At 39.4% G+C, this 26,772-nt stretch overlaps 2 protein-coding genes across 4 annotated transcripts in view; one reads left to right on the forward strand and one right to left on the reverse strand.

The window, feature by feature from the left end:
• The window catches only part of LACTB2 (lactamase beta 2), a 31,578-nt gene extending 12,743 nt beyond the window's left edge, over positions 1-18,835 (reverse strand). The window contains exons 1-3 of the mRNA XM_003831335.5: positions 18,651-18,835; positions 11,398-11,561; positions 7,416-7,542 (exon numbers count right to left, since the gene is read on the reverse strand). Coding sequence (XP_003831383.1) covers positions 7,416-7,542; positions 11,398-11,561; positions 18,651-18,772 — 413 coding nt within the window. The 5' untranslated portion in view covers positions 18,773-18,835. The remainder of the gene's footprint in view (positions 1-7,415; positions 7,543-11,397; positions 11,562-18,650) is intronic.
• A 234-nt stretch (positions 18,836-19,069) lies between these two features.
• The window catches only part of XKR9 (XK related 9), a 551,550-nt gene continuing 543,847 nt past the window's right edge, over positions 19,070-26,772 (forward strand). The window contains exons 1-2 of one of the 3 annotated variants that reach the window (XM_034966226.2): positions 19,070-19,196; positions 23,409-23,490. In XM_034966226.2, the coding sequence (XP_034822117.1) occupies positions 23,435-23,490 (56 nt within the window). In that variant the 5' untranslated portion in view covers positions 19,070-19,196; positions 23,409-23,434. Of the gene's footprint in view, positions 19,197-19,531; positions 19,671-23,406; positions 23,491-26,772 lie in introns of those variants that run through there. The other 2 variants (XM_034966227.2, XM_008956698.4) reach the window with 2 other exon arrangements.

A 26,772-nucleotide genomic window follows, 5' to 3' on the forward strand; every position in this document is an offset into this window, starting at 1 on the left:
ATGTGTGACTGTCACTAGAAACTAAAGGTTCAGTATTTTCACAGGATAATTCTACCAAACATTTAAAGGTCAGATAATTTCACTACTATGTACTTAAACTCTCCTGGAGCACAGAAAAAGGCCAGGTGCGGTAGCTCATGCCTGTAATCCCAGCACTTTGGGAGGCCGAGGCCTGAGGTCAGGAGTTCGAGATCAGCCTGGCCAACATGGCGAAACCCTGTCTCTACTAAAAATACAAAAATTAGCTGGGCGTGGTGGCGGATGCCTGTAATCTCAGCTACTCAGGAGTCTAAGGCAAGAGAATTGCTGGAACCCAGGAGGCGGAGGTTGCAGTTGCAGTGAGCCAACATTGCGCCACTGCACTCCAGCCTGGGCGACAGAGTGAGACTCCATCTCAAAAAAAAAAAAAAAAAAAGAAAAGAAAAAAAAAGAAACAGATAAAGCCCCAAACTGACAAAGGTACAAAAAGAAAAATACTACCCAATTTTATTACTATTCTAAAAATAATAACCAAAATATTAACAAAGAGAATCCAAAAGCACATTGAAAGATCATGACCAAATAAGGTTTATTAAAAAATGCAAGAATGCTCCAATATTATAAGATCCCTGAAAATCATAGTAAAGATATGGAGGAAACTAGTAAGTTCATCTCCCTAGACAGTGAAAAGACATTTGATAAAATTCAACTCTTAAAGTATTTAAGAGAACTGAAATGACTATAACTTAGGGAAGTTTCTCCTTTACCATAAATATAAAAACCAACCAAATCCTTAATATTAAATATTGAAACTGTAAAGACTTTAAAAAGTCTAATAATATAATAGATATAAGGTATAAGACATGAGATACTAATGGAAGCAATTATTTTTGAAAGGCCAATGTCTGACATTAAGAACTATTATGCTTTTATAGTTTCCAAGTATATATTTCATATATTGCAAACAATTACTATATTATAGTTGATCCAATGGCAAGGTATTAAAGAGCTGTTAGAAATCATCTCTTTTGTCTGGTTAAACTTGCTGCAAGCTGTTAATAGAAGTATTCAATGTTATATGAAAATAATTCCAAGGGCTGTATTTCCAGCCAACTATATAAACATGTGTCTTTGTGTGGCGATGTGTCATATCTTGTGGACAATCTTATGAATACATAGAATGCATTAACAAACAGAACCCCAATCTTTCTTTTTTTAATCTACAAAAACTCACTTGTAGAACCACTCTTCATCTGAAAACTGTTTTGCTTGCAATGCCTCCTTCATTATCAGCCCTCCCTGACCCCCGACCACACCAGAACTCAGTAACTGTTTTCTGTGATATAAACACAGAAAACAATTTGTTTTTCTGTGATATAAACACAGAAAACAAGTAGCAGGGTTTCTTAAATTGGGGAATCAGTAATCTCAATTCTCCAGTCACCTGGGTGGCTGCTGTTATTTGCATAAAACTGTTAAAATTCACTTCATACCGGCAGGAGGAGAAAAGGAAATGACATCAGAGGTGCTTTGCTAAAGATCACAGGAACTGCAGCTGTGGCCTTCCTATTTAGCAGGTAGAAAATTTATCTAGTTCTGATACTTCTGTGATAGAGTGGACTTTGTAAGGATGACTCTCTTAGAGAATTCAAGACAGTGATCAAAAACTGTCAGATTGACTTTTCTTCAAGAAATTTAACTTAGCTTGCTAGTTTACATCCAGAATCAAATTCTTACTGAAAAACCTTTCTAGTTTTCTACTTTTTACTGCAAGGGTTCTTGGTGGATATTATCTCTGTCCCTACTGCATTTTATGTTATTTTTTTCAAAGTTGGCAAGTAGGCAAGATCAACTGGCCAATGAATACATGAGGACTGAGGCAGATTTTAACCTTCTATTTATGCAACTTTCGCTGAACAAAACTCTTAAGTGCTGTTATTTATAGAGTTGAACTCTGTCAAATGTCTTTTCACTAGCTAGCTTAACAAAGGTTTTGCTTAAAATATTACATGTTAATATTGAAAACAATTGGGCTTTTCTGACTTCATAAAAGTGGAAATTGAAAACCACATTCATCAGGAAATTAAATGTTTTATCCAGGCTTTAGCTTAATGAGAATTTATATTTTGAGAAAAGATTATTTACTACTAGTCATTTTTAAAATGTGTCTGTTTTTGATTCTTTCTGTCAGTTTTCCCCTTAAATCTTTACACAGATTCCCATCAGAGTACAGTAAAACAAAAATTAAATAGAATTCATATATTTGAAATCCTTGGCATCAATTCACTCCAGGAATCCAAGACAGTACTCAACTGAAGGGGAAGCAAGCACAAGGGAGATTTCTGGGACACTGATACTGTTCCATTTCTTCATCTGAATGCTGCTTATGGGCCTTGTTCAATTTGTGAAAATTCATGACTTTGTACATTTATGGTATGTGATCTTTCCTGTTTATATATTATACTTTGATAAGAAGTTTTAAAAAAATGTCCTGTTCCACCTGGATGGCAGTTAACATCCAACAGCTGCATATCTTTAATCTGGTAAATTAGGTATAGCTCTAATGATTACCCATGATTCTATGATAACTGTGATAAACCAGTACTGTGATTCCCAAATCTTCGAGACAGAAGATTCAATAAACCATCTCTACCCCTTTCATTAACTTGGTCTAGGGCTGGTGTGCTATGGAGGAAATTTCAGTATTGTGAAGAATACTTTTTGAGCAAGTAGTAATATAACATTTGTTTTCCTTTGGTGTCATGGGCGAATTATATAACATGCTATTATATTTTCTTGCTCTTTCTTGCTATTTTCTTGCAGAGTCTTGCTCTGTCACCAGGCTGGAGTGTAGTGGCACTATCCCAGTTCACTGCAACCTCTGCCCTCACAGGCTCAAACAATCCTCTCACCTCAGCCTCCCAAGTAGCTGGGACCATAGGCACACACCACCATGCCTGGCTATTTTTTTTGTATTTTTGGTAGAGATGGGGTTTCACCATGTTACCCAGGCTAGTCTCAAACCGCCTGCCTTGGCCTCCCAAAGTACTGGGATTACAGGTGTGAGCCACCGCACCTGGCTGTATTTTCAACAAAAGCATTATAAGGAAACTGCCTAGAAACTACATTTTGAAAATCACAGCACAGTAGAGAAAAGGGGGCACCAATTTAAAAGAGGACACGGACATCTACTACTTCATTTTCTCTTACTCATCTGTTTGTCTATTTGCCTCTTTAAAGATATTAACTATATGTAAGATAAATATTCAGTGCCTTCTGTGTGCTAGAGGTGAGGATGTGAGGATGAATCTGGTATCTGCCTGTATCAGAGAATGGCTATCTAGTTACTAAACCCATTTCCTCTATTTTGCTGGGCATACAGTTAATTTCCCAGACACCCTACAGTTAGGGGTGACTTATGACTGAATTGACAGCCAATGCAACAGAAGACTTGGTCCATGAAAACCTCCCATGCAATATCCCTTCCATGCTCTTTTCTACCTGCTGGATTGATCGAGCTGAGCATGCAACCTTGAAAAAAAAAGCCTTGAGGAGGGTAGAGTCACAAGATGGAAGGAGCATACATCATTACTTGCAGAGGGCCACTGGCCAACTGGGAACCTTTTTGGGACTGTATGGGACCAAGAAATAAATTTATTTCCTATTTGAGCCGTTAAACATTTCTGAGTTGTTTTGCTATGGCAACTGGCATTAACTAATATTGTGAACTTAAGGAGCTGACTGCTTTTTAAGGAGACACCTACCCCCCTCCACAAAACCACAATACAACTTAGTAAGTGCTATTATAGAATAAAATTTATACAAAAGCTGGAGAAGAGCAGTTAATTTTGCCCAGAAAGCGTTCTTGATATAAGTAACATGTGAACTGGGCTTTGAAGAATAAATAGATAAGAATTTACCAGGGAGACAAGTAGTGGAAAGGGGTGATATAAACAAAGACATAAACAGGCATAATATGCCCAGGAATATTTGTATATGGCTAAGTGTTTTTGTGAGGGGAGTGGGAACTAAGACCAGAAAAGTGGCCTGGGGTCAGACTGTGGTATGGTAAAGAGAATAAACATTATCTTGTATGCAGCGAGTCATTAAAGATTTCAAGTAGCACAATGAAGGATGGTAGGCTAAAGGGGAGAGCTGGAGACAGTAAGATAGAGGAGGAAGTACTGGTAGTGGATGTGAAGAAGGGATAGCACTGACAAATATGTGTGTGTGTGTCTGTGTGTATTTACCTATTTTTTTTTTAGAGATGGGTTTCTACTTTGTGGCCCAGGCTGGAGTACAGTGGCTATTTACAGGCTCCATCCCAGTACTGATCAGCATGGGAGTTCTGACCTGCTCTGTTTCCGATCTGGGCCAGTTCACCTCTCCTTAGGCAACCTGGTGGTCCCCAGCTCCTAAGGTCTGAGCGGTCACCATACTGACGCTGAATTTAACATGGACATGCAATTGGCATAGTACACTACAGCCAAGAACTCCTGGACTTAAGTGATCCTCCTGCCTCAGCCTCTTGTGTGGCTGGGACTACAGGCATGTGCCACTGTGCTCAGCTGACAAATATATTTTTTCCATAAGTTATTGGGGTACAGGTGGTATCTGGTTACGTAAGTCCTTTAGTGGTGATTTGTGAGATTTTGGTGCACTCGTCGCCCGAGCAATATACACTGTACCCTATTTGTAGTCTTTTATCCCTCATCTCCCTCCCACCCTTCCCCCCAAGTCCCCAAAGTCCATTGTATTGTTCTTATGCCTTTGCATCCTCATAGCTTAGGTTCCACATATCAGTGAGAACAAACAATGTTTGGTTTTCCATTCCTGAGTTACTTCACTTAGAATAATAGTCTCCAATCTCAACCAGGTCACTACAAATGCCGTTAATTAATTCCTATTTTTTTTTTTTTTGAGAGGGAGTTTCACTCTTGTTGCCCAGGCTGGAGTGCAGTGGCACAATTTCGGCTCACTGCAACCTCTGCCTCCCAGATTCAAGCAATTCTCCTACCTCAGCCTCCCAGGTAGCTGGGATTACAGGCATGCACCACCATGCCCAGCTAATTTTTGTATTTTTTTAGTAGAGACAGGGTTTCATCATGTTGGCCAGGCTGGTCTCAAACTCCTGACCTCAGGTGATCCACTTGCCTTGGCCTCCCAAAGTGCTGGGATTACAGGTGTGAGCCACCATGCCTGGCCCCGTAATTCATTCCTTTTTATGGCTGAGTAGTATTCCATCATATATATATACCACAGTTTCTTTATCCACTCGTTGGTGGATGGGCATTTGAGTTGGTTCCATGATTTTGCAATTGCAAACTGTGCTGCTATGAACATGTGTATGCAAATATCTTTTTTGTATAATGACTTCTTTTCCTCTGGGTAGATACCCAGTAGTGGGATTGCTGGATCAAATGGTAGTTCTACTTTTAGTTCTTTAAGGAATCTCCACACTGTTTTCCATAGTGGTTGTACTAATTTACATTCCCACCAGCAGTGTAGAAAGTGTCCCCTGTTCACCGCATCCACACCAACATTTACTGTTTTTTGATTTTTTGATTATGGCCATTCTTGCAGGAGTAAGGTGGTATTGCATTGCGGTTTTGATTTGTATTTCCCTGATCATTAGTGATGTTGAGTATTTTTTCATGTTTGTTGGCCATTTGCATATCTTCTTTTGAGAACTGTGTCCTTAGCCTACTTTTTGATGGGCTTGTTTTTTTCTTACAGATTTGTGTTCATTGTAGATTCTGGATATTAGTCCTTTGTCAGATGTATAGATTATGAAGATTTTCTCCCACTCTGTGGGTTTTCTGTTTACTCTGCTGTTTGTTCCTTTTGCCATGCAAAAGCTCTTTAGTTTAATTAAGTCCCAACTGTTTATCTTTGTTTTTAATACATTTGCTTTCGGGTTCTTGGTCATGAAATCTTGCCTAAGCCAAAGTCTAGACGGGTTTTGCCAATGTTATCTTCTGTAATTTTTATAGTTTCAGGTCTTAGGTTTAAGTCCTTAATCCATCTTGAGTTGATTTTTGTATAAGGTGAGAGATGAGGATCCAGTTTCATTCTCTATATGTGGCTAGCCAATTATCCCACCACCATTTATTGAAAAGGGTGTCCTTTCCCCACTTTATGGTTTTGTTCGCTTTGTCAAAGATCAGTTAGCTGTAAGTATTTAGGTTTATTTCTGGGTTCTCTGTTCTGTTCCATTGGTGTATGTGACTATTTTATATTGGTACCATGCTGTTTTGGTGACTATGGCCTTACAGTATAGTTTAAAATCAGGTAGTGTGATGCCTCCAGATTTGTTCTTTTTGCTTAGTCTTGCTTTGGCTATGCGGGCTCTTTTTGGTTCCATATGAATTTTAGAATTGTTTTTTCTAATTCTGTGAAGAATGATGGTGGTATTTTGATGGGGATTGTGTTGAATTTGTAGATTGCTTTTGGCAGTATGGTCATTTTCACAATACTGATCCTACCCAGAGATGAACTTGGGATGTGTTTCCATTTGTTTGTGTCAGCTGACAAATATTTTTGATGTAAAAACTAACCTGATTAGTGTGGTGGGCAAGGGGAGGGGGATGGTAAAGGTGAAGAGCAGTGCAAGGTAATCCTGAAGCCTCTGTCTTAGAAGAATGAGTAAAGTCTTACATACTGAGAAAAGTGGATGTTCTGAGATCAGAAAACAGGTGCAGATTGTGGGGGAGAGAGGAGTTCAGTTTTACAATAACTGAGTTTGAAATACCATTTTGAAACCCTCAGATAGGTCATGAGGTATGATCGGTCAGGCCTAAAACTTATTTAATTTAGGTATGGGTCATCTTTGGGAAGTGAGAATATGGGAAAGCCCTGAATTGAATTGATACGTAGATCCCTAAGCCTCCTTGGGAGACAACACTTATTTTTTAAAGTGTAAATTTTATTTTTTAAAACAATGGTAATCATATGATTCAAATAAACAATTTAATAAAGAGTGAAGTCTTTCTTTTCTCATTTCTCAAGCAACTCATTTTCTCCTCCCAGAGTAAGCAATGTTATTGGATTTCTTTTGTATCCTTCCTGATGTACTCTTTACACATACCAGCACATATGCACAGATCTTCTATTTTTTTTTTTTTTTTTTTGAGACAGGGTCTCACTCGGTTGCACAGGCTGGAATGCAGTGGTACAATCTTGACTCACTGCAGCCTCTGCTTCCCAGGTTCAAGCAATCATCTCATCTCAGCCTCCTGAATAGCAGGATTATAGGCATGTGCCACCATGCTCAGCTGATTAAATTTTTTTTTGGTATTGCCCAGGCTGGTCTTGAACTCCTGGGCTCAAACGATCTTCCCATCTCAGCCTCCCAAAATGCTGGGATCCTTCCATCCTTTTCTATAACACACTTACACAGACTCTTCACCTTCCCTGGCTAAGGGACATTTACTTACCTTAGAGTGGCTCCCTCAGTCTTAATCACATCTCCATCTTTCAGATAAACATATTGTTGCTCTCCATTTCCTATAATTTCTTCTCTCTGAGGATTCCGTGGGAGTTTTTTAATGCAATAGGTAGTGTCTAGTCATAAAACATATAAAATATATTAATTCACACTTTATAATTAAGCCTTTTAAGAGATCAACTTTCATAGAGCTAACACTTGTGAATGACTGCATAAAATATTAACATTAAGAGACAACAGAAAATGGGATGAATTACAGCAGGTTATCTCTGGGATGTAAATATTTCATATCTTTCAACCAAACAGCTCTTCATTCTTTCATGCCCCTCTAGGTCTACATGAAAGCCTCTATTTTTTGAGTCACTCCTAGTTTATACAAAAAATTTAAAAGTAGCTAGCTTCGGCATCCCGACAAGTGTTGAAGAGGCAGTAATACAGAACCTGGAAACTCTTCTCTATCCAGGTGCCTAACATGTAGCAAAGGTGTCATGACAGTAATTAATAACAAAAGGATAAACATTAATTAATAACGAAAGCATGAGGTCCTTGCTACGAGTACTGAAATGAAGCCCCAAACCAGTGGCTAAGATATTAAACCTTTAAAATAAGCTAAATCTATACCACCCTTCACTGACACAAAGAAAATAAATTAATTAACCAATTAACAATTGAGTGTCAATTAACTAACCAGTATACTAGGTATACTGAATACAACCACTGTGATATCAAATTTCTTAAAATCTGTCCTGATTGGGAAACTAAAACTTACAAACATGAAACAAAGAACTATACTTGGTACCATTTAATGAATATTAAATGGACAATTCGGCTAATAAAGGCAGCAGGAGTTCAGAGAGAGTTAGGAAAGGATTTATAAATATGATAGAACTTGAGGTGTGACTTACAGAATGAGCAGGATGGGTAAAGGTACAGAGAAGGACTTGCAGGTAAGGGGAACAGCATTAGAAAAGGCATTAAGTCCAGGTGCGGTGGCTCACACCTGTAATCCCAGCACTTTGGGAGGCCAAGGTGGGAGGATCACGAGGTCAGGAGTTCGAGACCAGTCTGGCCAACATAGTGAAACCCCATCTCTACTAAACATACAAAAAAATTAGCCAGGTGTGGTGGTGTGCACCTAACATCCCAGATACTCGGGAGGCTGAGGCAGGAGAATCGAATGAGCCCAGGAGGCGGAGGTTGCGGTGAGCCAAGATCATGCCATTGCATTCCAGGCCGAGCGACAGTGCGAGACTCTGTCTCAAAAAAATAAAGCATTAAAATGAGAATGAGCATGACATATGTGTGACAACATAATGCTACCAACTTTCTACTGCAAAATACTGGCTAGGAAGAGTGGAGATAAAGTTGGATAGGTAAGATAAGCTCAGATCAGAAAGGGTCTCAAATTGCCTTTTACAAAATAGGAGAATTTAAACTTTACCATGTGTAATCACTGCACACTCTTTAGTAAGATAATGAAATAGTGTTAACTGATGATCAATATGGCGGCTGTGGGTAGGGAGACCAAAAGGAGATCAGAGAGCCCAGGAGGGGAATGACTGCAATTTCCCAGCTAGAAGGTAATGAATAGTAGGGTTAAGACGGTAGCACTGGAAATACGAAGGGAGAAAGAGCTATTTCAAAGAAAAATGGACAAGGCATAGAAATTTGCTAGTTTGAGGATAAAGGAGACAGAAACACTGAAATAAAAAGAAACAACAACAAATACCACCTCCCCTTCCAACCCCAAACTCTATTATTTTGTATCTAAGAGGCCGAAGGAAAACAATGATATGCTTTTCTGGGAATTGACATTATATAACAAGATTGAGATATTGAGGTTTTTTTGTTTGTTTTGTTTATAAGCTGTATAATTTTATCTTTCAGTAAAGAAATGGAGGCATTACATTTCTGCTTATGAGACCTTTAGTAGACAATTAAAAAATCACAATTATATCAAAATTACAAAATAAATGTCATACTATAACTTTGTATCTGTCTTCAAAATTATGTGCAAATATAAATGAAAACACATATCCTATTTGAGTGGTTGTTGGAGGCTGGGGATGGGGGAAATCACTGCAAAGCAGCATGAGGGGACCTCTTTTTGGAATGGAGGAAGTGTTCCGTATCTTGACTGGAATGGTCACATAGGTATTGATGTTTGTTAAAACTCACTAAACTGTTCACTTAAAATGGGCACATTTTATGTATGTAAATTAAAGCTCAATAAAATTGATTTATGAAGGAAAAAAGTGGGCCATAAACATTTTAATTTTTCAAACTGAAAAATCTGAAGAGTTGGCTGAGGTGACAAAGCTAATCAAGAAATCACAGAGTAGTTTCTTTTTTTTTTTCTTTTTTTTTCCCGCAAACAGGGTTTCACTTTGTAGCTCAGGCTGGTCTTGAACTGCTGGGCTCAAACTATCGTCCTGCCTCAGTCTCCTGAGTGGTTGGGATTATAAGCACACACCACCGTCCCTGGCATAAAATAGTTTTTTAATTCACAAGATTTAATAGGTAGATTAAAAGAAGAGGTAAGACAAAATTAAAAGAGGTAAGACAAGAGAAGGAAAAGTCAGACTGACAGATTATAAGTTCCTATGGTACACAGTCCCCTTAAATTGGAAGAAAGGAGCTAAGAGGGTAAGGAAGCTTGGTTGCCAGTTTTTTATAACTGGCAGCCTGGTGATATTGGGTGTGGTAGCTGAGATGTCCCAATTGTAGTCACAAGGCCTAAAAAAGCAGATCTTTACAAATGTTTAAAAATACTAGCTCAATGTAAATGAGCATGAATGTTCTTGACCTCCTTACTGTGTGCCCTGAATGTGCCAACCACACTCTCATTCCACCATCTTTGCTCCTGCAATGCTGTTTGCCTGCAGGCCTTCCTGCCAGGAGCTTGCTCCTTCTCTCTGTCCACTCTGGATATAACAGCCCTTGCCCTTCTCCACTTTACGCTCTCTTCCCTTTCTCTTCTTGTACCTTTATTTTCCTGCATAGCACCCATGATTATCTGATCTATTTTTTTCCCTTTTTTTTTTTCATTCTGGTGCCCAGGCTGGAGTGCAGTGGCACAATATTGGCTTACTGCAGCCTCAGCTTCCCTGGCTCAAGCCATCTGCCCACCTTAGCCTCCCGAGTAGCTGGGACTGCAGGTGCACGCCACCATACCCGGGAAATTTTTGTCCTTTTTTTGTAGAGACAGGGTCTTGCTATGTTGCCCAAGCTGGTCTTGAACTCCTGAGCTCAAGCAATCCACCCACCTTGACCTCCCAAAGTGCTGGGATTACAGGCATGAGCCACTGCACCCAGCCTGATCTATTATTTATTTACCAGTACCTTCCCTACTGGAATGAAAGCTCCATGAGAACAGAGTCTGTTTTGTTCACTGCTATACCCCTTGTGCCAAGAACACTGTCTGACATATAACAGTAACTGGAATATTTAATGAATGAATGAATGAATCTAGGTATATGATGGTGGGATGAGGAAATAAAGAGATAGAAAATGTCAGTACTGTATAGGTTTCAGGGACAATGAATTATCAATACAATGATATCTTGCCTGAATTTCAGCATATCTTAGTAACTGCCTTAAAGTTACAGAAGGACTGAGATAATCTGTTAGAATGTGAACAATAAGAGCACCTACCTCACAGTATCCACATAAATTGTTTAGTGCAGTGCCTGGCACAGAGTAAATGCTCAACAGTTGTTAGTTATGATTAAGTCTGAATAGTAACTCACACACTAAAGTAAAATTGAGGATTTGAAACAGAAATCAGGATTTCCGTTCCTCCTTTGTTAAAACTAGGCACAGTATTCAACAGTCTAATCAATTTCTAAAAGTACCATTTAAAACTGAGGTATTTAGTAAATGGTTTATAGACTACTTAGCTCTGTAACTGAAATAAATTATTCTCCAAACACGGCTTTCCTCAATGAGCTTAATGAATGTTTTCTGTTTACCATTATTGATGCTTTTACAAATATCTCCTATGCCTCCAGAATGATCTCGGTGCCAGTGAGTCACTACAATTTCCTGGATTGCTGTGTTAAATTCAGTTAGAGCCTGCTTTAAACAGCTGATGTATTCTGGAATTGCTGGTTCTCCAGTGTCAATGAGGATTCTCCTGAAAATTAAATGGAAGATAATCACACAATTGGAACACTGCGTTGACATTAGCATTATTTTGCACACAGATAATTTACATTAAAGAAACTGCAAAAATTATTTTACTTTTAACATGCTCAAAAACCAGCTACATCACTTCAGCTTAACTACAGTAATCTCACCCTAAGAAAGTTTTCTGAGAAAAATTAGAGTTAAATATAAGTCTGAACAAGGAATAATAGCAGTCATCTTGAACATTTACATAGCAATTAAAATAAACATGGCACCATTCCAAGGACTTTACATATTTTACCAATTACATTCCTCATAACAACTGTTTAAGGTAGATATTTTATCATTATATTTAGAAGTAACTTACCCAGGTTACTCTACAGATAAATGGCAGAAACAGCTTTCAAACCCAGGTATTTTGATGCCAGAATATGTGCTCTTATCTATCTGCCTTTGAGATCTCATATCTCAGTATATTTCAAAAGTTTTATAGATATGAAATATTTTGATTCAATGGCACTCCTAAAGAAACTAGTCTTTGGCACTAGATATACAACTTATCACTGAAGTTTTATATTAGCACCCTGACACATGAAAATGAAGGCTTTAGTGAAGCATGGGAAAAACGTCTGAGCTATTTTCTTTCTTTACTTAGACAACCCCATTAGCTGTATTTTTTTGCTTGTGGTTCTGAATCTTCCTTATATTTTGTTTGCCCTTCCTCACGATTTTATGAGGTGGCCTTTCTCTGTGAAGTTTTGCTGAACTAAAGACATGGGGGTGACATGTTCCTCAAGATCCAATTCTTTTTTTTTTTGAGACAGGGTCTTGCTCTGTCACCCAGGCTGGAGTGCAGTGTTGCAATCTCAGCTCATTGCAGCCTTGACCTCCTGGGCACAAGCGATTCTCCCACATCAACTTCCTGAGTAGCTGGGACTACAGGTATGTGCCACCATGCCCAGCTCATTTTTGTATTTTTTGTAGAGATGGTGTTTCGTCATATTGCCCAGACTGGTCTCTTAACTCCTGGGGTCAAGCAATCCTCCCACCTCAGCCTCCCAAAGTGCCGGGATTACAGGCGTTGAGCCACCATGCCCAGCTCAAGATCCAATTCACAAACTTCTTCACTCATACTGTTTCACAGTAACACCTCAATAATTCAGGCTGGCTGACAGATTAGCCTTGATGAAAAGTCTGAGTTATTCATTAATTGATCAATAACTGTTTATGGATTACCTAATATGTGCTACAAATTTGTTTCTTGCAGTAAGCAGGACACAACAACCCTGCTTACATTCAACTGTTGGTGAGAAGGGGAACTGCATATGACTGGAAATAAACAATAAAAGTAACATACCATAGAAAGCATTTTGCAAAGCATTAAAATTAAACAGTGAGTAACTGGATGGTTATTTTTTATTGGTTTGTTTCCCTAACCCTACTCCCTGAGACCCAGAGCCAACAAAAACAAACTGGCCTCTCATAAGGGAGGAGGGCAATGGCCTCATAGCCCATTGGCTTCTATTTGCACCCTATGTTCTGTAGCACAGTAGATGTCCTTCAGAAACACAGTGTTGAACTGTCCTATCCGGAGACAGGAGACCAGATGGTTACACTGGACCAAGAGGGCATTTATTATAGGGTTCTGTTGGTAGTGGAAATGTAAGGAAGAGATGGCTTTAAGAACATTTAGAAGGTACAATCAACCAACCAACAGGATATTTGTTAAACAACGAGATGTGGAAGGAGGGAAACAGTTGGCGACTCTGAGGTTTCTAGGTGGGAGGATTGGTGTGCCATTAATCAAGAAGGTAAACCCTGGAGGGAGCAAATTTGAGATGAGTTTGACTCGAGTCAGAGTGAGTTCTGATGCTATTCCTAGCCATCTTATCTTGCTTTTTTTCCATAGCAATTATTACCATGTAATATATTATGTATTTACATATTTATTTGTTTATTGCCTATTTCCACACCCAACACCACCCTACAAATTTGAGTCCCTTCAGGGCAGAAAGCTTGTCTGTTTGGTTCAAGGAATTTATGGATTTATTTCTATATCCATAATACATTGTACTGCACTTAGCATTGTGCATATTTAGTTATGCTAAATTAAAAATACACAAGACTATAATACTATGATACCTCCAATAATACTCTCTAGCCCACCCATCCTAGATTTTGGCTGCCTCCATGCATTTGTGGTTATTTACCACAAATTCTCACTGCCCCTAACGTAGAGTCACTGGGACTATTTTTGTGGGTCTTCTGGTCCTCACAAAAAGAATACTTCCATGCTTCAGGTAAGGCTCAAATTTTTTCAATCCATCAAGGCCCCACCACTTTTAAAATTATTTCTTAATCCTTGCCTTCCCATCCTCCCAAGAAACTCTGTTTTGAAATATCTCCTAATCTAAAAATGAATATAAATTTCTGTAATTTAATGACCAGATCACATCACACTGATCAAAAGTCATGACAAAATTAACAGGGTTGATACATGAATTTGATAAAATCCAGTAGCAAAGAAAACAGATCTTTTAGAATGCCTGTGCTGGTTGTTTGCAGGTGAAAGTGTGAGTGACCATATGACTGTGGTAGTGGAGAACATGTTTCTGGGGCTCCAGTTTTAGGTCTCTTAATGGTCCTGTCTTGGTTTAACAAAATTGGAATTGATAAAAGAAGGGCTCTCAAAAGAAAGAAAACAGAAAAAAGTTCTGGAATTAATACAATCTATTCAGAACAAAGGAGGGGTGTCTAGATACTATAAAACCTAAAACATGAGTTTGCACCAAGCTTTGAGGGAAAAAAAAAGTCACACTGATAACATATGACATTGACATAGCAATTTAAACCATTTGGAGCTTTCATATTTACTATTTCTTTTGATCCTCATATCAACTCTAGGGAGGTATTATTACTTTATTAATTATTTATTTTATAGAAAACTTATCTTCAGAAAGGCTAAGTGATTTGCTCCAGGTCATATAACCAGCAAGAGGCAGCGCTAGGAAGCACTAGATGTTCAGATACAAGGTCCAGTGACTTCTCCATTCAAAACACTGCCTCTCTAGCAGAAGGGGATTGCTTAGGTTAAGTGCTTAGAATCATTATGTGGCAAAAATAAAACTTCAGCTATACATTTGAAAAAACTGTTATCAGTTTTGAAATTGAAAAAAATGTTATCAGTTTCTCCTTTAGCAAACAGTTACTCTATCAATGATGTCTGTAAATAGTTATAATAGATGATTGGATAGTATCATCTCTACATGGGCTAGTTGACTTTGTTCTTCTTGGCCACAGATAATAATATCCCTATCTCAGGAGGTCATTTTGCAAATGCAAATTATGCTAATGAAGGGCTCAAGGGAAGAGTATAGATGAATCTGTATAGGTCTATGAACGATTTATTCACTAGAGCAAAGTGCCTGGCACATAGTAGGCACACAATAACTGTTTGCTACATGAATGGAGAAAAAAATTTTTAATTGATGGAAAATTAGTAGAATCAAATTCCTTGTTATAGGTATTTCATGTCAATATTAAGATAGCTATTAACTGGTCTCTATTTGCTGTCACTCTTATAAAATCATTAGATATTTTCTGAACACCTACTATGAGCACAGTGTTATCTAGATGTTATGAGGAAAGCAGAAGTGATAAAAATAATGGCTAACATGGTATGTTTTCCACGTGCTAGAACTTGTTAAGTGCTTTTCATATATGTTTTTTCACTTAAATTTCACTGAATCCTTATAAAATCCAATGAGGTAGGTACTATACAACCTTCATTGGGTTGTATCAGGAATCTGAAGCTTAGAACTGTCTTGTCCAAAGTCATATGGCTAGTAAATGGCACCAGGATTCTAATCGAGGTAACCAGAGTCCAGAGTTTTAATTCTATTCCACTTGACTACCTTTTTCTATTATCAGCCACACTGTCTGCCCACAAAGTATGTACAATTTTGATAGGAAAGGTTAAAATTGCAGTTTTTAAAGGTTCTTGAGCAGAGGAGGAAAGTAAAAACACTGGACAATTTGGCTGTCATTTGTTGATTCAAATGCTTATTGAGTATGTACTAAGCATCACAGTTAGGTCTAGCAGTGTTTTAGTGAAATTCATTTGGCTTCCATGGGCTGATCAGATGAGGAAGGAAGACCAGCTAAAACTGTAGTTATCCAGCAGTTCTGGAGTCATAATAGTGAAAATTAAGAGAAAATGTACAGAATGCTCATTCATTCAGCAACTGTTTACTGTTCTACCTGAACTGTGTACAAGGCTCTGTGCTAGGTGCTGGGGATATAGCCATGAATATGCTTTCACTGAACTGATGTTATAGTGGGGTATGAAGGTGTGGAAAGACACTAAGCTTCTTGTACAAAAAAATCATTTCATTATCATTGAGATAAGGACCATGAAAAGTATGGAGTGTCCCTAATACAGTCTGATGGGTCAGGGAAGACTTCCATGAGGAAATGGTATTTAAACTGTGCTCTAAAGGACGAATGAGATTAGCTGGGTAAAGAAGGGAGGAATGAGTGGAAGAAAGAGGAAAGCATGCGTGAAGGCCCTGAGACAGGGAATCACAAACCTCATCTGAGACACTAGAAGGCCAGCATGGCTGGAGTGGGAGAGGTTTGAGAGGAGCCTGATAAGACTGATGGAGGCCAGAATACACAAGGCCTTCCAGTTTTAATTCCTAAAATACCACTCAGGCTACAAAGGGAAGATTGGATTGAAGAGAGACAGAGGTAGTCGTACAGAAGCCAATTAGGAGGCTATTACAGTAGCCTAAGCAAGAGTTGTGCTGGCTTGGACTGAGTGACAGCAGGGGACATGAACAGATCTTCATAATGGCTTGGATATGCAGTAGGAAGCAAATAAATGTCAGGAAGGGTATTTAGGCATTTCCTTTGATGGCTTTGTTTATCAAGATATGAACAACTGGAGGAGGACCTGGCAGTTTTCTGGAAAGGTTATGAGTTCAGTATGGAAAACACTGAGTTCCTGGCAGCAGTGAGTCATGCAAATAGATTTAAAAGTTGGCTACTTGAGTCTGAAGATCAAGTTTGGAATTTGAACTTGAGCTATATATTTGGTAGTTAATAATAAACAGATAATAAAGGCAAAGCCAAATAAGTAGATGAGATCACCTAGGTAGAGAATACAGTAGAAGAACATGAGAGATGAGGATTATATACTGAATAACTAAAATAAAGATTTGATAAAGAAGGTGACTCTATCAAGGTGAAAGAGAAAGAGCAGCTGAAGAGGTAATAGGAAACCTGAAGAATGTGGTGTTGGCAAATTAAGGAGGGAGTCGTCAATGGTGTCAAAGCACTGAAGTTCAAGGAAGATGAGAACAGAAAAATACCATTGGGGTTAGTGATACAAAAGCCGCTTGTGATCTTAGAACTGTTTTGTGAAGCGGAACAGGTGGATACCAATCTCAGAACATCTGACAAGGGGCCAATTAATATTAACTTCTAGCCACCTTTTACTTTACATCTTTTACTTTATACAGTAGCATTATCTACACTTATTTCTAGCTCAACTATATGGACTCTCTAGTTCAACTATATGGAGAAATAATTTACATAGTGCAAGTAATTCCACTGGCCATTCCACTCCATTAATTTACGTGAGCAACAGTGTTAAGTAATTTAAGACGAGAGACTATAAATCTGCTTTTCCCTCAGTTAGTCTTTAAGTCTCTCTTAGCACTAGCACTTTGCTATGTTGAGTGTGATTCTAGTGTTTAAAGATACAGTATGTATTTTTCATACAATATAGCCCCTAAACACAAGCCAATTTCTTCACCTGGTTTTCAAACAGATTCAGCCATCTGTTTCAACGCTGGAAAAAAAGCAGGTTGTGCTGAACTTACTGAGACAATACACTGATCTCCAACATGGTGTTCTTCTAAGAGACTTTCCAGGGTAATTCTGATAATATGCATCTTTTGTCTGAGGTATTGACTAGTTTAAGATAACACACTGTAGAGAGACCGCCTATGGATTTACTTGGTTGAGGGACTTCCAGCCAAGACAGACTGTACCCTAGAGATCTGGCATTTTTCCTGCTTAATTCTCTATCCTCCTAGATTCTGGTGGCAGCCTAAACCTTTGGTAACTACCTGACCCTGCCTTATTTACTCTTAACTTAATCTTTTACCTGCCCACTTTGCAGGTCTGCTGCTTCTAAAATTCTTATTTACTGGAAAAACGCCAAACAGTAGACACTTCCAAGGAAAACTCAATTAACTGTACTTACTAAATCGTTTTTAGTAATCAATTATATTTTAAACATAATTTATGTCTTGACTGCACAATTAAATTCTATGCTCAAGAGAAACTACATTATCTGGGTTCATCCAGTAAAGACTACAAAAGTTGCTAAATGCCTAAGACTTACTATGCAGTAAACCAAATCTCCCATTCCTGCATAATTCCACTAAAACAGAATGCAGCTAAACAAGAGCAAAAGTATCTTCTTAGAAATACAGGTGTGTTACTGTGTCTGCAAATTAAACTCAAACAAGGTCACACACAATTGTAACAAAAAACTTCCCCAAATTACTTATGTCAGCTCCTCTTATGAGCCCACAGGCTGCAGAGAACCAATTTGGAAGCCAGGAGAATCCTGCCCTCTGCTGCTGAGTTGAGGAAATCGCCTCAACATAATTAATCGCTTTTGAGAAGGGAAGTTACACTCTGGGCAAAACACCAGTGAAAGTCAAGTGAGCAAAGTAAACGCTTTCTTGGACTCTTGACATCCGAATTTTCTCAACAGTTTAAACACGCACACCCTGGCATTCAAACATCAAGAACAGTAAATCGGGTTTCAAAACAGAAGTTGGTTTTTTTTTTTTTTTTCCATTTCTCCCTAAATTAGAGAGCTATCACCTGGGGTGGTCGTATTTTAGCTAGCTTCGAGATCTGAGTGTCTGCGTGCAGTCTCGACGGGGCTGCTAGGCGCGGGGCTGCCCAGCTAGGGACAGGACGCGGCGCTCCCCACTGCCCGCGCAGCCGCGATCAGTCAAAGCCCGGGCTCCGGGGCCGGCTGCGAACGTTGGGGAGGTTGGAGAGGGACGTTTACCTGGGGCCGGTCCCCACTAGGTAGGTGTTGGTGCCTTGGAGGGTCATGGGACCCGGGTTACAGCCCAACACACGCACGACTCGATTGGACAGCCGCTCGACGCGCTGCAGTACAGCAGCCATTCCCGCCTCAGCCGCCCGCCGGCGTGTCGCCTATCTGGATACTCCAGCGCGGAAGAAGCCAACAGGCCGGGGATAGCGAGTAGCGTCCACGTGATGCCTCGCAACCCGGGAGGGAGGGGATTGGCCAGCGGCTGGTCCAAGTGTCATGTGACACCGCGGGCGAGCCGGGGCGGGGATCCGGCAGCTCGGCCGGGGGGTGGGGGGGGGGGGGGCGGTGCGGAACCAGAGGTCACGTGACGCCGCGCGGGCTGCGCGGGCAGTGGTGGGAAGGCTGGCGCGAGGCGTGAGGTGGCGTGAGGCGAAGCTGGAATCTGCCTCTGTCACGGGGGCTGGTGCCTCACGGGTTTGTGTCCTAGACAGGCGAGTGGATCCAAGTGGGCGAGAGACATTTTAATCTGGAAGAGTCTTGTGATTTGGGAGACAGGTTTGGTAACCTTTCGTTATTCAGTAATAAATCTCAGGAAGGATTGCCAGATTTTTAGGCAGTGGCTCTCTCTGTGTGTGTGTGTGTGTGTGTGTGTGTGTGTGTGTGTGTGTGTGTAGTAGTAGTAGTAGTAGTAGTAGCCTGTTCATCTTTTTTTTTTTTTTGAGACGAAGTCTCGGTCTGTCGCCCAGGCTGGAGTGCGGTGGCGCGATTTCGGCTCACTGCAAGCTCCGCCTTCCGGGTTCACGCCATCCTCCTGCCTCGGCCTCCCGAGTAGCTGGGACTATAGGCGCCCGCCACCACGCCCGGCTAATTTTTTGTATTTTTAGTAGAGACGGGGTTTCATTGTGTTAGCCAGGAAGGTCTTGATCTCCTGACCTCGTGATCCGCCCGCCTCGGCCTCCCAAAGTGCTGGGATTACAAGCGTGAGCTACCGCGCCGGGCCAGCCTGTTCATCTTTTATAATAAATAGTGGTAAGACATATTTACTTAGTACTTCCTACTATGCCTAAGTGCTTTCTACAAACATCCGACTTAACGCCCTTAATCCTCAGAACATTATTAAGAGGTGGATACTATTTTTGTTACAAATGAAAAACGGGGATTGGGCGGCTGCCCAGATGACAGAGTCTGCGTGTGCGGCCTTGCTCCTACCTGCCTCGCACTAACACTTGTCCCCCTCAGTGAGATTCAAGGAGCATGCCTCTGCTTGCCAGTGTTACCCGCCTGCCCAGAGAGCTAGGCTGGTCTTGTGGAGCCGTTTTGTGCCCAAGATGGAAGGGACTCATTTTCTCTGTAACAAGTCGGTTTCTAATCAGCCAAGTATTAACTATCCAGTGTTAACTACAGCTTCCCATAAAAAAAGTTGAGTTATAAATTACTTAAAAGAAAATACACAGATCCTGTAGACAGTTCCATCGAGTTATGACAATTGTATGTAATCACTGCCCCAAAGAGATGTAGAACATATCCAGTGTAGCAGCCCACTCTTTTTTTTTTTTTTTTAAAGGTGAGAAATTGACACATACAGTGCTTGGTGGCTTTTTTTTTTCCAGATATTTCTGATGAAGAAAACGATATGCTCTTACCTATTTTATGAATCAGCAGCATAGTGTATCAGAGTGGCTAATGACATCTGCTTTGTGTGTGAGAAATGTCTTTGCCTTGTTTCACACAGTTGTACTTTTAATGGAAAAATATTCAAAAAATCATCGCTGAAATAATCATATAAGTTATCCCTTGTTGCAATGGGAAGTTAAACAGTATACCCTTCAAAAAAATACTTAAAGTAACCAAATCTCCTACATCAGGCATTTCAATCTGTCAATATGTATTTATCATAGCCATCAATTAATGGCTATTCAGGCAGGAAGCTATGCACATCTTCCCTTTTTAAGAACTCTGCTGGAAAGTCAGTGAACCCTGGAGAAGAGGATGGAACAGTAATTTCTGGACCAGATTCCTGAGAATCTGGGCACTCCCCTTCTTTTATTCTTTGGCTTAATTAATTTTCTTACTTAACTTACTTATTTACTTACAGGGTCTGGCTTTCACCCAGGCTGCAGTGCAGTGGCACTATCATAGCTCACTGTAACCTTGAACTCTTGAACTCAAGCGATTCAGGTGATCCCGCTGCTTTGGTCTCCCAAAGTGCTAGGATTGCAGGCTTGAGCCACCATGCCTGGCTGAGATAAACTTTTTAGCTCCCACGTATGAATGAGATTATGTGATATTTGTCTTTCTATGCATGATTATTTCACTTAGCATAATCTCTAGTTCCATCCATATTGCTGAAAATGACATGATCTCATTTTTTTTATGGCCAAATAGTATTTTATTGTGTGTATATATCACATTTTCTTTATCCATTTGTTTGTTGATGGACTTTTAGGTTGATTTCATATCTTTCCTATTGTGAATAATGTTGTGATAAACATGCAGGTGCAGTTGTCCCTTTGATATACAAATAGTAGTGGGATTGCTAAATCATATGGTAGTTCTGTGTGTGTGTGTGTGTGTATTTTATACATCTCTGTACTGTTTTCCATAGCGGTTGTACTAATTTACATTCCCACCAACTGTGTATGAGAGTTCCTTTTTCTCTACATCCTCTCCAGCATCTGTTATTGTCTTTTTAATAACAGCTATTCTAACTGGGGTAAGATGATATCTCATTATGGTTTTGATTTGCATTTGCCTGATGATTAGTGATGTTGAGCATTTTTTCATATGTTTGTTGGCCATTTGTATGTCTTCTTTTGAGAATCGTCTATTCATGTTCTGTACCCTCTTTTTGGTGGGATTATTTGTGTTTTCTCTTGTTGAGTTTGAGTTCCTTGTATGTTCTGGATATTAGTCCCTTGTCAGATGAATAGTTTGCAAATATTTTCTTCTGTTCAGCAGATGTCTCTGCACCCTGTTGATTGTTTCCTTTGCTGTGCAGAAACTTTTTCATTTAATATAGTCAAATTTGTCTGTTTTTATTTTAGTCGTATGTGCTTTTGAGGTCTTAGCTACAAAATCTTTGCCTAAACCAATGTCCTTATGTATTTTACCTATATTTTCTTCTAGTAGTTTTATAGTTTAAGGTCTTACGTTTAATCCTTCTTGAGTTGGCTTTTGCATATGATGAGAGACAAGGTCCAGCTTCATTAGCTTTTTTTAAAAATTAAACTTTCACTTGCACTTTCCTTCTGGATTCCATTTAATCAATTGCCAAGCTCCTCATTTGGCAGATGAAGGAATAGGCCAAATGATTAAAAGTAAGGCAACTTGCATAGGGCCATACAAGGAGATACTAGAAAAAGAGTACAAATAGAAGGTAGATAGTGACTATGTTTTAGATGAGATAAAATTGAGGTAATTGTGGTATATCCAGGTAGAGAAACCTATGGACAGTTAGATATATTTTTTGGTCGGGTGTGGTGGCTCACGCCTGTAATCCCAGCACTTTGGGAGACTAGCCTGACCAACATGGCGAAACCCTGTCTCTACTAAAAATACAAAAATTAGGTGGGCATGGTGGCGGGTGCCTGTAATCCCAGCTACTTGGGAGGCCGAGGCAGGAGAATCACTTGAACCCAGGAGGCGGAGGTTGCAGTGAGCTGAGATCACGGCACTGCACTCCAGCCTGAGTGACAGAGTGAGACTCCATGTCAAAAAAAAAAAAAAGATACAAAATTAAGTCTTTGTGAATATGTTTAGAAATGTGACTTGAAGTTTAAGTTCCTCTCCAAGAAATCAGATCAAATATTTTTCACGTTCTGTTCAGTTACACTTACAATAGTTTATTATCTACTTACAACATGCAAAGTAATGTTGTAGACATATTGAGGGCATGTTAAAAATGAATAAGATAATCTTTGCTTTCTAGAGGGTCATAACCATGAAGGAGATACTTTTAAAGTGTATATGGGTTCAGGTATGGTGGCATGAGCCTGTAATCCTAGCACTGTTGGGAGGCTGAGTCTGGAGGAGTGCTTGAGCCCAGGAGTTCGAGGTTATAGTGAGCTATGATTGTGCCACTGCACTCCAGCCTGAGTGATGGAGCAAGACCTTGTCTCTTAAAAAAAAGCATATGTGGGTAAATACTAGAAGAGAAGTACAGCTGAAGTGATGAGATTGCAAGGAGAAAGGGGAGAAACATACTGGGATGCTCTGGGAAAGCCTAAAGATGGTGGGTTTTGAGCTGATTCTTAAAGGATTGACAGAATTTCATCAGATAGATGGCAGTTATTCTAGACAGCAGTAAATAACCTTGAGCAAAGGCTTGGAAATGGAAGAAAAGTAGTGCTTATTTTGGGAATACAGACCAACAATCATATGCTCTTTGGGGCACAAGATTTGAGAAGGTATAAGGTTGAAAAGTAGGTGGGGCTGAGTTTATGATACTTTGTTAGAGTACTTCAAATTTAAGAACCTCCTTTTCAAACGTGACATGTTATCCATTTGGATATGTTGTGAGACAAATTGTATTTTCTTGACTTATTTGACAAATACAGTGAAAGCTTGGAGCCTAGTCAGCCTATGAAAGGACTTATGCTATTTCTTCCTCTCAATGAGATAGTTATAAAAGGGTGTACTGTATTCACAATGACACAGACTCTTATCACTAGATTAGAAAATGCCACATATGACTAACAGGTGATTTCAGTTTCATTTTAGTATTCGATCTTAAAGGTTTACACATCCTTTAATTATACTTGTTTTTAGTGAAGAAGAAGTAAAATATTCACAAGATGAAGATTTTTCCAGAAGGGACTTTGAGTCAAAGATGGCTTTTTATATTTGACAAGTAAGTCTATATTTTATATGTGTTATATTTGGTTGACAAGGGAAAGTTTCCTAGTTTTAATTTCTTTAAATATCTGCTTTATCTCAGATAGTTGTACAGTGGGCAAAAGTTACGTATTTCGGCTCGCAGCCAGGTAGCCACATAGCTAGGTTGATATTTGGAATTGGATTGAAACCGTTTGTGTTAAGCCATTCTTGCATTGCTGTAAAGAAATACTTGAGACTAGGTAATTTATAAGAAACGAGGGCCAGGTGCAGTTGCCCATTCTTGTAATCCCAGCACTTTGGGAGGCCGAGGTGGGTGGGTCACTTGAGGTCAGGATTCGAAATCAGCCTGCCCAATATGGCGAAACCCTGTCTCTACTAAAAATACAAAAATTAGCTGGGTTTGGTGGTGTGCGCCTATAGTCCCAGCTACTTGGAGAGGCTGAGGCAGGAGAATCACTCGAACCCACTGTCTTTGATATTAGCACTTGGCTCCCTTTTAGTTTTGCAAATATCTTTAGCAAGTGGTTGCTGTACAGCCTGCTTAAAGTCCTCTTCTGAAGAAGCTTTTTCTTTCTCTCTCACCTGGCCAGGCTGCACATTTTTCAAACTTTTATGCTCTGCTTCCTGTTTAAATATAAATTCAAATTTTCAGTCATTTTCTTGCTTCCACATCTGGGCATAGGTTGTTAGAAGCAGCCGGTCCATGTCTTGAATGCTTTGCTACTTAGAAATTTCTTCTGCCAGGTACCCTAAATCATCACTCTGAAGTTCAAACTTCCATAGATCTCTAGGGCACAAATACAATCCAGCCAAGCTTTTTGCTGAGGCATAACATGGATGATCTTTGCTCCACTTCTGAATAAGTTACTCATTTCCATCTGAGACATCAGCAGCCTGGACTTCATTGTCCGTGTCATTATCGGCATTTGGGTCACAACCTTTAAGAAGCTCCAACCTTTCCCTCATCTTCCCTTCTTCTCTGAGTCTTACAAACTCTTCTAGCCTCTGCCTGTTACTCAGTTCTAACACTGTTTTCATGTTTTCAGGTATCTTTATAGCAAAACTTTACTACTGGTGCCAATTTTCTGTGTTAGGCCATTCTTGCATTGCTATAAAGAAATACCTGAGACTGGGTAATTTATAAGAAAATAAGTTTAATAGGCTCATGGTTCTTCAGGCTGTACAGGAAGCAAAGTGCCAGAATCTGCTTTTGGGGAGGCCTCAGGAAGCTTACAATCATGGCAGAAGGTGAAGAGGAAGCACGTGTCTCACATGGAGAGAGCAGGAGCAAAAAAGAGAGTAGTGGGGGAGATGCAATGCTTTACAACAACCAGATCTCACTCACTATCGTGAGGACAGCACCAAACCATGAGAGATACACCCCTATGACCCAAAACCTCCAACCAGGCCCCACCTCCAACATGGGGGATTACAATTCAACATGAGATTTGGTAGGGACATATATTCAGACTATATCATTGTCCTATTAAGTCAGTAAGTGTAAGAAGTCCCCTATGAAGCCAAACTTTGTAGGTGGCATTATTTTACTTAAGGTGGTACTGGAATAGTGATCAACCATAGAGATAGAGATGAACTATTCTTAATACAAGTTATTTAACAATTGAAAGACCTGCAGCTCTCTTTATCAGATCCGCCGTATGTATTAGCTTGCTATGTAGGTTTCCTTCTACTTGGTGTTATGTTCTGCCTGACTAAATTAGGAATATGGATATTACCATATTAGATTAATCTATTGCATCTAATGTTCTGCCAGTAACAGTTTCTGTTTCTTGGAAATTATTCTTTCCATCTTGTAAAAGTTGACTCAAAACTGCTAGTGTTGGCCAGGTATGGTACCTGTGCTGATAGTCCCAGCTACTCAGGAGGCTAAGGTGGGAGGATCACTTGAGCACAGGAATTCAAGACCAGCCTGGGTAATATAGAGAGACCCTGTCTCTTAAACAAACAAACAAACAAACAACCCAAACCTGCTACTACTATTTTTATTACTCTTGCCAGGTAAAGGAAGCTCTCTTTATGGGTAGAGAGATTAAGAAATGCACATATGGAATACTGAAGTATTATAGTCTGTAATTTTAAGGAAATTATCTACATTTAAAATCATTTAAAGCAAAATTTTAGCTTAACTATTGTGTTTTAGTCAAGTTTTATTCTTTTGAACATGTTCTCAGACTATAAAGTTTTCCTGAGAAAAAGCAGTGGAAAATAAGTTAAAGATTAAAAAAAAATAAAAAAAATCTTTTTTTGTTTTGTTTTGTGACAGGGTCTCACTTTGTTGCCCAGGCTGGAGTGCAGCGATGCCATATCAGTTCACTGCAACCCCCACTTCCTGGGCTTAAATGATCCTCCCACCTCAGCCTCCCAAGTAGCTGACACTACAGGAGCACACTACCATGCCTGGCTAATTTTTGTATTTTTTTTGTAGAGGTGGGGTTTCACCATGTTGCCCAGGCTGGTCTTGAACTCCTGGACTCAAGTGATCTGCCTGGCTCAGCCTCCCAAAGTGCTGAGATTACAGGCCTGAGCTACTGCACCTGGCCAAGATTTTTGTTTAGAAAGGTTTAGATCACATCATTTGCAATTCTAACTATATTCCCCTCTCCCTTTAATTTCACTACAGAAAAGAATAATATACAATAATAATGTGTATTCTATCTCAAATCTATAGACTGCTGTGCCTAAGTGTTATACTCACACAGCTATAAATGTTTTCTGTTTTCTCTTCAGATACTGTGTAAGTATATTGTGGGTAGGACCTAAGCATTGGAGGCAAACAGATTTTACTCATTAGAGAAAACTCACCTAAATATCCAACACCTCTATGCCTCAGTTTTCTGGTCTACAAAATGGAGTCAATAATACTGTTTTCACAGGGATTTGTGAGGATTAAATGAAATAATTTATGCCAAAAAACTTCACTTTTAGTAAACACCTAGCAGTAGTAGCTACTATTACTACCATCTATTCTTCTCCTATATAAGCAATTTTTTTCTTAGTAAAGCTTAAGAAATTATATTTTTAAGAATGATATTAGAACAGGATTTGTATACACATTAAACATATCCAGTAGAACCATGCTAAGGAATTTCTGACAATATTTTTTGAAACTTTTGTTTTTGAAGGATTCAAAATCTAGTGCATTAGACTTTTGAACTAGCTGTTCCTTTGAGCTGGAAAGCTTTTCCATCTCATATGCACATGGCCAATTTCACTACTCAAATGCCACCTTCTCAGTGAGTCCTGCCCTGACCAATCTAATTAATGTCACAGCCCA

This window comes from Pan paniscus, chromosome 7 (genome assembly GCF_029289425.2).
Source record: "Pan paniscus chromosome 7, NHGRI_mPanPan1-v2.0_pri, whole genome shotgun sequence".
In the NCBI taxonomy this organism is placed as follows: domain Eukaryota; kingdom Metazoa; phylum Chordata; class Mammalia; order Primates; family Hominidae; genus Pan; species Pan paniscus.